Below are 14,090 nucleotides of genomic sequence, written 5' to 3' on the forward strand. Positions count from 1 at the left end.
CTAGTGCCTGCATGCTCACAACCCTACAACCCTAGTGCCTGCATGCTCACAACCCTAGTGCCTGCATGCTCACAACCCTAGTGCCTGCATGCTCACATCCCCAACCCTACAACCCTAGTGCCTGCATGCTCACAACCCTAGTGCCTGCATTATTACATTTACATTTAAGTCATTTTATTGTTTGCCATTTGACCTTAAATTGTACCAATTCGTTTTTCTCGGTTCACCTTTACTATTTCAGGAATAAGTCATTTGATTTTTCCATTTAGTTCATGATGGTGGATTGATTGATTTACAAGTTCTTATTATTTGTTTTTTCAATATGAGTGATGAGAAGAGAATCGTCCAGCTCATTGGGACTCCCTACACCCATTGGGACTCCCTACACCCATTGGGACTCCCTACACCCATTGGGACTCCCTACACCCATTGGGACTCCCTACACCCATTGGGACTCCCTACACCCATTGGGACTCCCTACACCCATTGGGACTCCCTACACCCATTGGGACTCCCTACACCCATTGGGACTCCCTACACCCATTGGGACTCCCTACACCCATTGGGACTCCCTACACCCATGTCTTGAAATATGCAGACAGATGGATTTAAAAAAACGTTTACATTGTAATACTTCTGGCAGCCAGCTTTCTAGCTCCGCCCATAACTTTTGGACTTTATGACATTTCCAGAAAGCATGGATTATTGAGTCATTCTTAGTTTTACACTTTTATAATATATATATATATATATATATATAACATTTATTTAACTAGGCAAGTCGGTTAAGAACAAATTCTTATTAACAATGACCGCCTACCGGGGAACAGTGTGTTAACGGCCTTGTTCAGGGGCAGAACAACAGATGTTTTACCTTGTCAGCTCGGGGTTTTGATCCAGCAACCTTTCGGTTACTGCCCAACGCTCTATCCACTAGGTTACCTGCTGCCCCACTAAAGAATGCCGTGGTGCTGTAGAATTAGTGAATTTGTATAATCAATTCTATACATTCCGTTTATACTGGTTTAAGCATACATTTTGGTTAACTATAATTTCGTTAGTTATGCTCCAACATTCCCTCCATCTTGTGCCAACATCAGTTATTTTTAAGTCTTGCTTCCATTAGTTTAAAAAAATGTTCTAAGAAATTGTCCGTTGGATATGTTCTCTGGCAGGTTATGTATATTATCCCTGTTATATGAACATCCTTTTCTGACTCAAATAAGATTCCCTCAAGGTTGCTCTGATGTGTAAAATATATAAATATATATATATATATATATAAATATATATATGTATATATTGTGATATGTTCAAATACAGTTGAAGTCAGCAGTTTACATACACTTAGGTTGGATTCATTAAAACTTGTTCTTCAACCACTCAAGTTGGTTAGGATCTACTTTGTGCATGACACAAGTAATTTTTCCAACAATTGTTTACAGACAGATTATTTCACTTATAATTCATTGTATCACAATTCCAGTGGGTCAGAAGTTTACATGCACTAAATTGACTGTGCCTTTAAACAGCTTGGAAAATTCCAGAAAATGATGTCATGGCTTTAGAAGCTTCTGATAGGCTAAATTGACATCATTTGAGTCAATTGGAGGTGTACATGTAGATGTATTTCAAGGCCTACCTTTCAACTCAGTGCCTCTTTGCTTGACATCATGGGAAAATCAAAAGAAATCAGCCAAGACCTCAGAAAAAGAATTGTAGACCTCCACAAGTCTGGTTTATTCTTGGGAGCAATTACCAAACGCCTGAAGGTACCATGTTAATCTGTACAAACAATAGTACGCAAGTATAAATCCCATGGGACCACGCAGCCGTCATACCACTCAGGAAGGAGACGCGTTCTGTCTCCTAGAGATGAATGTGCTTTTGTGCGAAAAGTGCAAATCAATCCCAGAACATCAGCAAAGGACCTTGTGAAGATGCTGGAGGAAACGGGTACAAATGTATCTATAGCCACAGTAAAATGAGTCGTATATCAATATAACCCGAAAGGCCACTCAGCAAGGAAGAAGCCACTGCTCCAAAACCGACATAAAAAGCCAGAATACGGTTTGCAACTGCACATGGGGACAAAGATCATACTTTTTGGAGAAATGTCCTCTGGTCTGATGAAACAAAAATAGAACTGTTTGCCGATAATGACCATCGTTATGTTTGGAGGAAAAAGGGTGAGGCTTGCAAGCCAATGAATGCCATCCCAACCGTGAAGCATGGGGGTGGCAGCATCATGTTGTGGGGGTGCTTTGCTGCAGAAGGGACTGGTGCACTACACAAAATAGATTGTATCATGAGGTAGGACAATTATGTGGATATATTGAAGCAACATCTCAAGACATCAGTCAGGAAGTTGAAGCTTGGTTGCAAATGGGTCTTCCAAATGGACAATGACCCCAAGCATACTTCCAAAGTTGTGGCTTGAGGACAACAAAGTCAAGGTATTGGAGTGGCCATCACAAAACCCTGACCTCAATCCTATAGAAAATGTGTGGGCAGAACTGAAAAAGCGTGTGCGAGCAAGGAGGCCTATAAACCTGACTCAGTTACACCAGCTCTGTCAGGAGGAATGGGCCATAATTCACCCAACGTATTGTGAGAAGCTTGTGGAAGGCTACCCGAAAGTTTGAGCCAAGTTAAACAATTTAAAGGCAGTGCTACCAAATACTAATTGAGTGTATGTAAACTTCTGACCCACTTGGAATGTGATGAAAGAAATCATTCTCTCTACTTTTATTCAGACATTTCACCTTCTTAAAATAAAGTGGTGATCCTAACTGACCTAAAACAGGGAATTGTTACTAGGATTAAATGTCAGGAATTTTGAAACTGAGTTTAAATGTATTTGGCTAAGGTGTATGTTAACTTCCGACTTCAACTGTACATGTTGAGTGCTTTTCCAGTAGCAGCTGGGTGATCTTACTGATGTCTGCCCTCTACCTCTCAGGTCGTCCACAGCCAGGTTGCTATGGGAGACCATGCTGGCCATCTTTGAACAGGAGGTCACGTGTTATTGGTTGACTCATTTCCTCAGGCCCAGGAGAATGGGAGATCCCTATTTACCTTTTGTTTGGTTTGTAGGAAGTAAAGCTAGTGTGAAGATAAGCAGAAGGAGGCTGTGATGGAGGTCCGCAGACAGCTGGTGGAGGCCGCCAGCAAGGAGAACCTGCCAATCAAGATGGGTCTGGGTAAGGAAGGGCCAGGACACATACACTGACTCAGTGTTGACACTCTAAATGAGCAGGCGCACTCTGACTCGCTCTCTCGCAAATCCCAATGCCACAGAATACACAGACCCTGTCTGATCTAGGGCTAAATAATAACACGGGGACATTACTGCAATCAGTAAACACATCATTGCATTATTTTGATATATAGTCAAACTCTCCGAATTAGAAAGGCATAGGAGAGATGAAGAGGGATAGGGAGAGAGGTTTTACAAAGAGCCACAGCGCCACCTATAGAGAGCTTCCTCTGTCTGTGTTTGCCCATGTGGCCACAGAGGAAATGTAAACCACATGTTGTCTCTCTGACTCTCTCACACACACACACACACACACACACACACACACACACACACACACACACACACACACACACACACACACACACAGCTCTCAATAACTTTTGTTGTTTGTTAATGAAGCAAAAGAGCCCTAAGCACCCTAAGCAGAGGGTAAATATACTATCAGATAGGCAGAGATGTACACATCATCACATACATTTTGTACACTTAGACTCACATCGGTTTATGAATGCCATGAATCATATGTAGCATGTCTTGTGTACACACACACACACACACACATTGGCTGACATGTATGTTAGCATGTGGCAGGTCTGTACAATAGTAATCGAGGCGAGGTGAGCTGGGAGGGGCTCTGTGGTCCCACTGCAATCACAGAGGTAACCCTGCTCTCTTAACAAGCAGGTTGGAATATGTGCCGGGGGGGTCTCGTACACGCTACACACACACGCTGCCGAAATAGTCTGAGAGAAGCGCCATCCTTTCTAATCCCGGGGGTCTCGCTCTCTTCTGGGTTTATTTTGACAAACGTACCTCAGATAAAGTGAGGGCGGGCGGTAGGTAGAGGGAGTGAGATGTTCCATAACCCTCTCATTGTTTTGAGGTCCATGATGTGTCAGAAACAGAGGATAATGCGATGGTGTTTATTTTTCAATCATTCCATCCGATGTTGATGAGGAAAAGATGGGGGACTGTTCGTGATTGCTGAGCCCTGTTCCTAATTTTACTGATACACCTATTGTTACAAACTTAATCATGATATTGTCCTGCCCTCCTGGTGCTGTTTTCTTCCCTTAAATGTTGCTTCCTGTGCGAAGGTTGCAGGCTGGGAGGAGGGGTTCTGGGGCAAATGTTTTCTTTGGGGCACAGAGGCTTCAGAGAAATACAGAGGTGTGTCTGGATCTGGGGGCGCAGAGGCCTGTGTCAATTTCGAGAGGCCTGTGTCAGGGCGGGGGCGGGTAAATTCAGAAACACTAGGTAGAGGGAGTGAGTGAGGGCGGGCGGGGGAGGGAGTGAGTGAGGGCGGGCGGTAGAGGGAGGGAGTGAGTGAGGGCGGGCGGTAGGTAGAGGGAGGGAGTGAGTGAGGGCGGGCGGTAGGTAGAGGGAGGGAGTGAGTGAGGGCGGGCGGTAGGTAGAGGGAGGGAGTGAGTGAGGGCGGGCGGTAGGTAGAGGGAGGGAGTGAGGGCGGGCGGTAGGTAGGTAGAGGGAGTGAGTGAGTGAGTGAGGGCGGGCGCTAGGTAGAGGGAGTGAGTGAGGGCGGGCGCTAGGTAGAGGGAGTGAGTGAGGGCGGGCGGTAGGTAGAGGGAGTGAGTGAGGGCGGGCGGTAGGTAGAGGGAGTGAGTGAGGGCGGGCGGTAGGTAGAGGGAGTGAGTGAGGGCTCTTAAATGTTGCTTCCTGGGCGGTAGGTAGAGGGAGTGAGTGAGCCTGTGTCAATTTGGGGGCGCAGAGGCCTGTGGGCGGGCGGTCAAGGTAGAGGGAGTGAGTGAGGCGGGCGGTAGGTAGAGGGAGTGAGTGAGGGCGGGCGGTAGGTAGAGGCGGTGGGCGAGTTGAGAGGAAGCGCTCAGCCACATGGGGAAACAGGTAGACCCTGCATTATCACATTCATGCATGCAAAACACTCACTTACACTACTGGAGTGAGTGAGTGACGGGCTTTGGCGGGCGGTGAGTGGTAGAGGGAGATGTCTGAGTGAGTGATGGGGGCGGGCGCTGTAGGTAGAGGCCGCCAGGGAGTGAGTGAGTGAGGGCGGGCGCTAGGTAGAGGGAGAATGAGTGAGGCGGGCGGGCGCTAGGTAGAGGGAGTGAGTGAGGGCGGGCGGGCGCTAGGTAGAGGGAGTGAGTGAGGGCAGAGGGCAGGGGGGCGCTAGGTAGAGGGAGTGAGTGAGGGCGGGCGGGCGGGCGCTAGGTAGAGGAGTGAGTGAGGGCGGGCGGGCGGGCGCTAGGTAGCTCTCTTCTGGGGAGTGAGTGAGGGCGGGCGGGCGGGCGCTAGGTAGGTAGTGAGGGAGAGGGAGTGAGGGCGGGCGGGCGGGCGCTAGGTAGAGGGAGTGAGTGAGTGAGGGCGGGCGGTAGGTAGAGGGGTAGAGGGAGTGAGTGAGTGAGGGCGGGCGGGCGGGCGGTAGGTAGAGGGAGTGAGTGAGTGAGGGCGGGGGTAGAGTGAGTGAGTGAGGGCGGGCGGGCGGTAGGTAGAGGGAGTGAGTGAGTGAGTGAGTGAGTGAGGGCGGGCGGGCGGTAGGTAGAGGGAGTGAGTGAGGGCGGGCGGTAGGTAGAGGGAGTGAGTGAGGGCGGGCGGTAGAGGGAGTGAGTGAGGGCGGGCGGTAGAGGGAGTGAGTGAGGGCGGGCGGTAGAGGGAGTGAGTGAGGGCGGGGGGTAGAGTGAGTGAGGGCGGGCGGTAGGTAGAGGGAGTGAGTGAGGGCGGGCGGTAGAGAGAGCGGGCGGTAGTGAGTGAGTGAGTGAGTGAGTGAGTGAGTGAGTGAGTGAGTGAGTGAGTGCGTGCGGGCGGTAGAGAGAGAGAGTGTGCGCGAGAGTGAGTGTGCGCGAGAGTGTGCGCGAGAGTGTGCGCGAGAGTGTGCGCGAGAGTGTGCGCGAGTATTCTGCTATAATGCCTGCGGGGTCACATGACAGGAAACAGCTGTAAGTTAGACAGATTTCACGCTGACTACACACGTAGTAGTATTCATACCAACGTTATAGACTAATGCTCACAAACAAACCTAGTACTGTTCACAGCATCTACTTCTACTGTAGCATTGTTTACATAAATACTGTGCACATTCCTGCACGTTGTATTTTTTTATTTATTTTTTATATTTTTTATTTCACCTTTATTTAACCAGGTAGGCTAGTTGAGAACAAGTTCTCATTTGCAACTGCGACCTGGCCAAGATAAAGCATAGCAGTGTGAACAGACAACACAGAGTTACACATGGAGTAAACAATTAACAAGTCAATAACACAGTAGAAAAAAAGGGGAGTCTATATACAATGTGTGCATACATGTACTGTATGTATATATCACAAGCACATATAGTCTCTGGATCCAAATTGGCTTCACTTCACCTCGCAGAAGGATCACACTGTCCAGAGAGACAATTCATCTCTGATTTAGCTGAGCGTGTTTAGAGACAACAAGACACATTCTCACAACAGAATAGGCTTGTGAAACCTTGTGCGTCTGTGTCAGTCTGAGGGCGTTCAATGTTGTTTTTGGATGTTTCTACAGCTTTGGTTTCAGTATGTGTGTTTATGTATGTGTGTGTATTTGTGTTTGACTGTGTGTGGAGATCTGTGTTTGTGTGGGGGTATTTGTGTGCCTTTGATTGTGTGTGTGCTTTATATTTTATGTGTACATGCGTATGTGTGTATGTATGTATATACAGTGGGGTAAAAAAGTATTTAGTCAGCCACCAATTGTGCAAGTTCTCCCACTTAAAAAGATGAGAAGCCTGTAATTTTCATCATAGGTACACTTCAACTATGACAGACAAAATGAGAAAATAAAATCCAGAAAATCACATGGTAGGCTTTTAAATGAATTTATTTGCAAATTGTGGTGGAAAATACGTTTTTGGTCACCTACAAACAAGCAAGATTTCTGGCTCTCACAGACCTGAAACTTCTTCTTTAAGAGGCTCCTCTGTCCTCCACTCATTACCTGTATTAATGGCACCTGTCTGAACTTGTTATCAGTATAAAAGACACCTGTCCACAACCTCAAACAGTCACACTCCAAACTCTACTATGGCCAAGACCAAAGAGCTGTCAAAGGAATCTGAATCTGCAATAGGTAAGCAGCTTGGTTTGAAGAAATCAACTGTGGGAGCAATTATTAGGAAATGGAAGACATACAAGACCACTGATAATCTCTCTCGATCTGGGGCTCCACGCAAGATCTCACCCTGTGGGGTCAAAATGATCACAAGAACGGTGAGCAAAAATCCCAGAACCACATGGGGGGACCTTGTGAATGACCTGCAGAGAGCTGGGACCAAAGTAACAAAGCCTACCATCAGTAACACACTACGCCGCCAGGGACTAAAGTCCTGCAGTGCCAGACGTGTCCCACTGCTTAAGCCAGTACATGTCCAGGCCCATCTGAAGTTTGCTAGAGAGCATTTGGATGATCCAGAAGAAGATTTGGAGAATGTCATATGGTCAGATGAAACCAAAATAGATATTTTTGGTAAAAACTCAACTCGTTGTCTCGCTCTCATCCAACACCTCCCACACTGCCCCTACTCGGATGGTATCGCGCCGTCCCAACCTTCGCTCTCTCTCCCCCGCTACTCTCTCCTCTTCCATCCTATCATCTCTTCCCTCTGCTCAAACCTTCTCCAACCTATCTCCTGATTCTGCCTCCTCAACCCTCCTCTCCTCCCTTTCTGCATCCTTTGACTCTCTATGTCCCCTATCCTCCAGGCCGGCTCGGTCCTCCCCTCCCGCTCCGTGGCTCGACGACTCATTGCGAGCTCACAGAACAGGGCTCCGGGCAGCCGAGCGGAAATGGAGGAAAACTCGCCTCCCTGCGGACCTGGCATCCTTTCACTCCCTCCTCTCTACATTTTCCTCCTCTGTCTCTGCTGCTAAAGCCACTTTCTACCACTCTAAATTCCAAGCATCTGCCTCTAACCCTAGGAAGCTCTTTGCCACCTTCTCCTCCCTCCTGAATCCTCCTCCCCTCCCCCTCCTCCCTCTCTGCAGATGACTTCGTCAACCATTTTGAAAAGAAGGTCGACGACATCCGATCCTCGTTTGCTAAATCAAACGACACCGCTGGTTCTGCTCACACTGCCCTACCCTGTGCTCTGACCTCTTTCTCCCCTCTCTCTCCAGATGAAATCTCGCGTCTTGTGATGGCCGGCCGCCCAACAACCTGCCCGCTTGACCCTATCCCCTCCTCTCTTCTCCAGACCATTTCCGGAGACCTTCTCCCTTAACTCACCTCGCTCATCAACTCATCCCTGACTGCTGGCTACGTCCCTTCCGTCTTCAAGAGAGCGAGAGTTGCACCCCTTCTGAAAAAACCTACACTCGATCCCTCCGATGTCAACAATTACAGACCAGTATCCCTTCTTTCTTTTCTCTCAAACTCTTGAACGTGCCGTCCTTGGCCAGCTCTCCCGCTATCTCTCTCTGAATGACCTTCTTGATCCAAATCAGTCAGGTTTCAAGACTAGTCATTCAACTGAGACTGCTCTCCTCTGTATCACGGAGGCGCTCCGCACTGCTAAAGCTAACTCTCTCTCCTCTGCTCTCATCCTTCTAGATCTATCGGCTGCCTTCGATACTGTGAACCATCAGATCCTCCTCTCTACCCTCTCCGAGTTGGGCATCTCCGGCGCGGCCCACTCTTGGATTGCGTCCTACCTGACAGGTCGCTCCTACCAGGTGGCGTGGTGAGAATCTGCCTCCTCACCACGCGCTCTCACCACTGGTGTCCCCCAGGGCTCTGTTCTAGGCCCTCTCCTATTCTCGCTATACACCAAGTCACTTGGCTCTGTCATAACCTCACATGGTCTCTCCTATCATTGCTATGCAGACGACACACAATTAATCTTCTCCTTTCCCCCTTCTGATGAACAGGTGGCGAATCGCATCTCTGCATGTCTGGCAGACATATCAGTGTGGATGACGGATCACCACCTCAAGCCGGAGCTCAAGACGGAGCTGCTCTTCCTCCCGGGGAAGGACTGCCCGTTCCATGATCTCGCCATCACGGTTGACAACTCCATTGTGTCCTCCTCCCAGAGCGCTAAGAACCTTGGCGTGATCCTGGACAACACCCTGTCGTTCTCAACTAACATCAAGGCGGTGGCCCGTTCCTGTAGGTTCATGCTCTACAACATCCGCAGAGTACGACCCTGCCTCACACAGGAAGCGGCGCAGATCCTAATCCAGGCACTTGTCATCTCCCGTCTGGATTACTGCAACTCGCTGTTGGCTGGGCTCCCTGCCTGTGCCATTAAACCCCTTTAACTCATCCAGAACGCCTCAGCCCGTCTGGTGTTCAACCTTCCCAAGTTCTCTCACGTCACCCCGCTCCTCCGTTCTCTCCACTGGCTTCCAGTTGAAGCTCGCATCCGCTACAAGACCATGGTGCTTGCCTACGGAGCTGTGAGGGGAACGGCACCTCAGTACCTCCAGGCTCTGATCAGGCCCTACACCCAAACAAGGCCACTGCGTTCATCCACCTCTGGCCTGCTCGCCTCCCTACCACTGAGGAAGTACAGCTCCCGCTCAGCCCAGTCAAAACTGTTCGCTGCTCTGGCCCCCCAATGGTGGAACAAACTCCCTCACGACGCCAGGACAGCGGAGTCAATCACCACCTTCCGGAGACACCTGAAACCCCACCTCTTTAAGGAATACCTAGGATAGGATAAGATAGGATAAGTATCCCCCCCCTCTTTTAATTTTTAGATGCACTATTGTAAAGTGACTGTTCCACTCGATGTCATAAGGTGACTGCACCAATTTGTAAGTCGCTCTGGATAAGAGCGTCTGCTAAATGACTTAAATGTAAATGTAATGTAAATGATATTCTCACATTCTAAAGAGGAGGAGAAGAGCCAGGCTACATATTCTCACATTCTAAAGAGGAGGAGAAGAGCCAGGCTACATATTCTCACATTCTAAAGAGGAGGAGAAGATCCAGGCTACATATTCTCACATTCTAAAGAGGAGGAGAAGAGCCAGGCTACATATTCTCACATTCTAAAGAGGAGGAGAAGAGCCAGGCTACATATTCTCACATTCTAAAGAGGAGAAGAAGAGCCAGGCTACATATTCTCACATTCTAAAGAGGAGAAGAAGAGCCAGGCTACATATTCTCACATTCTAAAGAGGAGAAGAAGAGCCAGGCTACATATTCTCACATTCTAAAGAGGAGAAGAAGAGCCAGGCTACATATTCTCACATTCTAAAGAGAAGAAGAAGAGCCAGGCTACATATTCTCACATTCTAAAGAGGAGAAGAAGAGCCAGGCTACATATTCTCACATTCTAAAGAGAAGAAGAAGAGCCAGACTACATATTCTCACATTCTAAAGAGAAGAAGAGCCGGGCTACATATTCTGTTTCTTTATGAACATGACACATGCTGTATGCATCTGCACAGTCTGTCCCTTTCTCTCTTGCTGCTTCACTCATTTATACACACAGGTGCAGCGATGTGGCTGAGCGTGTTGTGTGTACTCTACTGTACAGTTTGGGAGTAGGCCCAGTGATGTGTCCATAAATAAACGCCCCAGGTCTTTCCCCTACTCTGCATGAATAAAATCCCCTGCTCCCTCCTCTGGTCCATGCAGCACCATGATGTACAAGCCAGGACTGTGAGTGCGAATCACCACTGTTCAGTTTCATGCTCAAACAGACAGTACTTCTTAGTCCCTGAGTCACCCACATACTATCCAACTAAAAACGCAAGTCATCCCCCTGGTACAGTTTTAGGGTTAATAATGGTTGGCCCTTGGCTTCCTAGCATCGTTCAGGGTTTGAATGTTGGTTGATCCTCAGACTCTTTGTTGGCCTTTCATTCTCCTCTCTATCATTTTCTCTTTCTTTCCTTAGCGCGTTCTCACACTTTACCCTTACCTCTTGGCTAGATTATGGTTGTCCCCCAGTATCTCCCTCTCTCAGGCCTGTTCTAGGGCTAAATTATGTTTGGCCCTGGCTGTGATTTTCCTTCCCACTCATGGGCTGAGTTATTGTTGGCACATCAGGCTTGGTGATGCCTGTGTATCCTTCCAGGCTTTTTTACAGCCACGGCCGGGGCTGTTCACAATAGGGCTTTTCACTGTCTGGATATTCCTGGATCCGGGTCCATTCCTCAATTATCTTTTAATGTTGCAAAGGTTTCCTGATTTGCTTTTGAACACATATCTTCCATTCTGCCTGTTGGTGCCACACAGAGAGCACATACAGGTTGGTTTAGGACGATGAGAAGACCACATTACCCAACAGGCTCAGTTTCAGCAGTCTTGCACACTGTGAACTTTACTCAGCATTAGACTTTGATTTCTGGGAATAGGAGTCCTTTGTTGTTAGGCTAACCCTGCCAGTCTAACCGTTCTTGATAAAAACTCAACGCGTTTTATGATCCAGCGTTAATAACAAAGTTGTTCAATTGAAGTCGTTATGTCTGTACTTAACATGACTCCATACTTTATATTTTGTATTCTGGAACGTTGTGCCCCATTTTTCATTCCGCCTCTGTTTCTTCTCTATTCATGCTAAAGAAAACATTGGCTGTGTAATCCAACAGGAAATAGTCCCACATCTGTTCCTGCTTCTGAACATCAACATGAAGAAGTGGGGTTTATGGGGAGTTAATGTGTACCCCTCTCCTCTCGCCCCCAGTCCTGGGGTCGCTCCGTCCCCCTGTCCATCTACCTCCAGGCTGCCCTCCTCACCCCCACCTCCCCCACTTCTTCATGTGTCTCTGTGAATCATCCTTAGAGGAGGGAGGGTCTTAAACAGTCTGAGGAACCCAGCTTCACTCTGCCAGCTCTGAAAATAATCAGACAACCTCTGATTCACACGTATTAGTCAGTCTTAGACGGCCTCACAGGGACTCTTATCACTCACTCACTCACTCACTCACTCTCACTCACTCACTCACTCACTCACTCACTCACTCACTCACTCACTCTCACTCACTCACACACAGTATATACAGCGCCATGAAAAAGTATTTGCCCCCTTTCTGATTTTCTCTAATTTAGCATGTTTCTGATACTGAATGTTATCAGATCTTCAACCAAAACCTAATATTAGATCAAGGCAACCTGAGTTTACAAATAACACAAAAAATGTATACTTACTTATTTAATAAACTAAGTTATGCAACACCCAATGCCATGTGTGAAAAAGTAATTGCACCCTTACACTCTAACTGGTTGTTCCACCTTTAGCTGCAATGACTCCAACCAAACACTTCCTGTAGTTGTTGATCAGTCTCACACGTCGCTGTGGAGGAATTCTGGCCCACTCTTCCATAAAGAGCTGCTGTAACAGCAACATGTGGGTTTTTTAAGAATGAACTGCTTTTTTGAAGTCCTGCCACAACATCTCAATTGAGATTAGGTCTGGACTTTGACTAAAACATTCCACAACTTCAGATTGGTTGCTTTTTAGCCATTTTCATGTAGACTTGAATGTGTGTTTTGGATCATTGTCTTGCTGCAAAGGGGGCAAATACTACTTCACACATTCTATGACTCATATAAAAACATAGACCCTCACACTTCAACAATAACACTTGAAGATACAGATACACACTTTCACAGAAAATACAGTTTGCCCAATAGATGATTATGGCTGAGGTTCTCACAGCCTTCTCCTCCAAGCTTCTCTTCTCTCTCCTCTGCCTGTGGAGTCTGGCTCTAGTATGGCAGACTAGTATGAGTATGCTAGTGTGTATGCACTGAACCATACAATACTATGTTATCGGTTGTATGATCGACTGGTTAATTAAATTACATTGAATAGATTAATAAGAAATGAATATTATTTCCTCATGTCGGTTTTGTCTCTCCCTCTCTCAGGCCGTGTGACCCCGGAGCAGCTGTGTTCCTACGTACAGCTCTTTAAGAGCAACTGGGGGGGCTCTAGAGAGTCACTGTGGGGTAATACAGCTGGGCCTGGCCACCGCCCAGACCCTCCGTCACCCCACACTGCCCCGCTGGGACTCCTGCCTTGCTTTTGAGAGGCTCCTCCTGCAGGTATACTACACACACACACTCCGCCACCCCACTCTGCCCCGTTGGGACCACTGACTGGGGGGGGGTGACACTGGTGAGGCAAGGTGACCACAACTTTGTTGGGATAAACTGTCTGTCAGAGAGAGAAAAACACACTGTAACTCTCTACTGTGGTTTATAAACACAGCCAGTTGTGTTTGTAGGAAAAAAAACATGCAGTTCCTGTGTAAACTTCTGTGGGGAATAGCCTGCTTTCCAGTCAGTGTTTAAAGTTGTTGGGGTGAACGGGAGAAAAGGAAGCAGTTTACCAAGATGGATTGGGGCGGATGTGCACGTCTGTCAGACCATGGCAGGGTCAGAGGTTATTGGAGAAGGGGACAGAGAGAAAGACTGAGAGGACAAGAGCGAGTAAACAGGTGAAGTGTCTCCTCACACCTCTGACCGATAGCAGTGGTCTGCTGACAGTTTCGAATCTCTCTCACTCTGAGTGGAGACTGAGAGCGGTAAGGCGCCATGTTCTAGAGTCTTCTAATCGAACTAATACTACTCTATTAGTTCAATTAGAAGTAGCCACCCTTTGCCTTGATGACAGCTTTGCACACTCCAACAGAGTAGGTGAAAAGAGATAATCTGTTCACCTACTCTGCGTCTCACTAAGACATGGCGGTTGGAACCAAAAATTTGGACTCCTCAGACCAAAGAACAGTTTTCCACCGGTCGAATGTCCATTGCTCGTATTTCTTGGCCCAAGCAAGTCTCTTCTTTTTATTGGCGTCCTTTAGTAGGGGTTTCTTTGCAGCGATTCAACCATGAAGGTCTGATTCACGCAGTCTCCTCTGAACAGTTGTTGCGATGT

General features: G+C 47.7%; 1 protein-coding gene across 1 annotated transcript in view; it reads left to right on the forward strand.

Moving 5' to 3' along the window:
- The window catches only part of LOC123996824 (sec1 family domain-containing protein 2-like), a 188,778-nt gene that overhangs the window by 36,612 nt on the left and 138,076 nt on the right, over positions 1 to 14,090 (forward strand). The window contains 4 exon segments of the mRNA XM_046300567.1: positions 2,963 to 3,003; positions 3,117 to 3,203; positions 13,079 to 13,134; positions 13,136 to 13,255. Coding sequence (XP_046156523.1) covers positions 2,963 to 3,003; positions 3,117 to 3,203; positions 13,079 to 13,134; positions 13,136 to 13,255 — 304 coding nt within the window.

Source organism: Oncorhynchus gorbuscha, linkage group LG15 (assembly GCF_021184085.1).
Source record: "Oncorhynchus gorbuscha isolate QuinsamMale2020 ecotype Even-year linkage group LG15, OgorEven_v1.0, whole genome shotgun sequence".
NCBI classification, from domain to species: domain Eukaryota; kingdom Metazoa; phylum Chordata; class Actinopteri; order Salmoniformes; family Salmonidae; genus Oncorhynchus; species Oncorhynchus gorbuscha.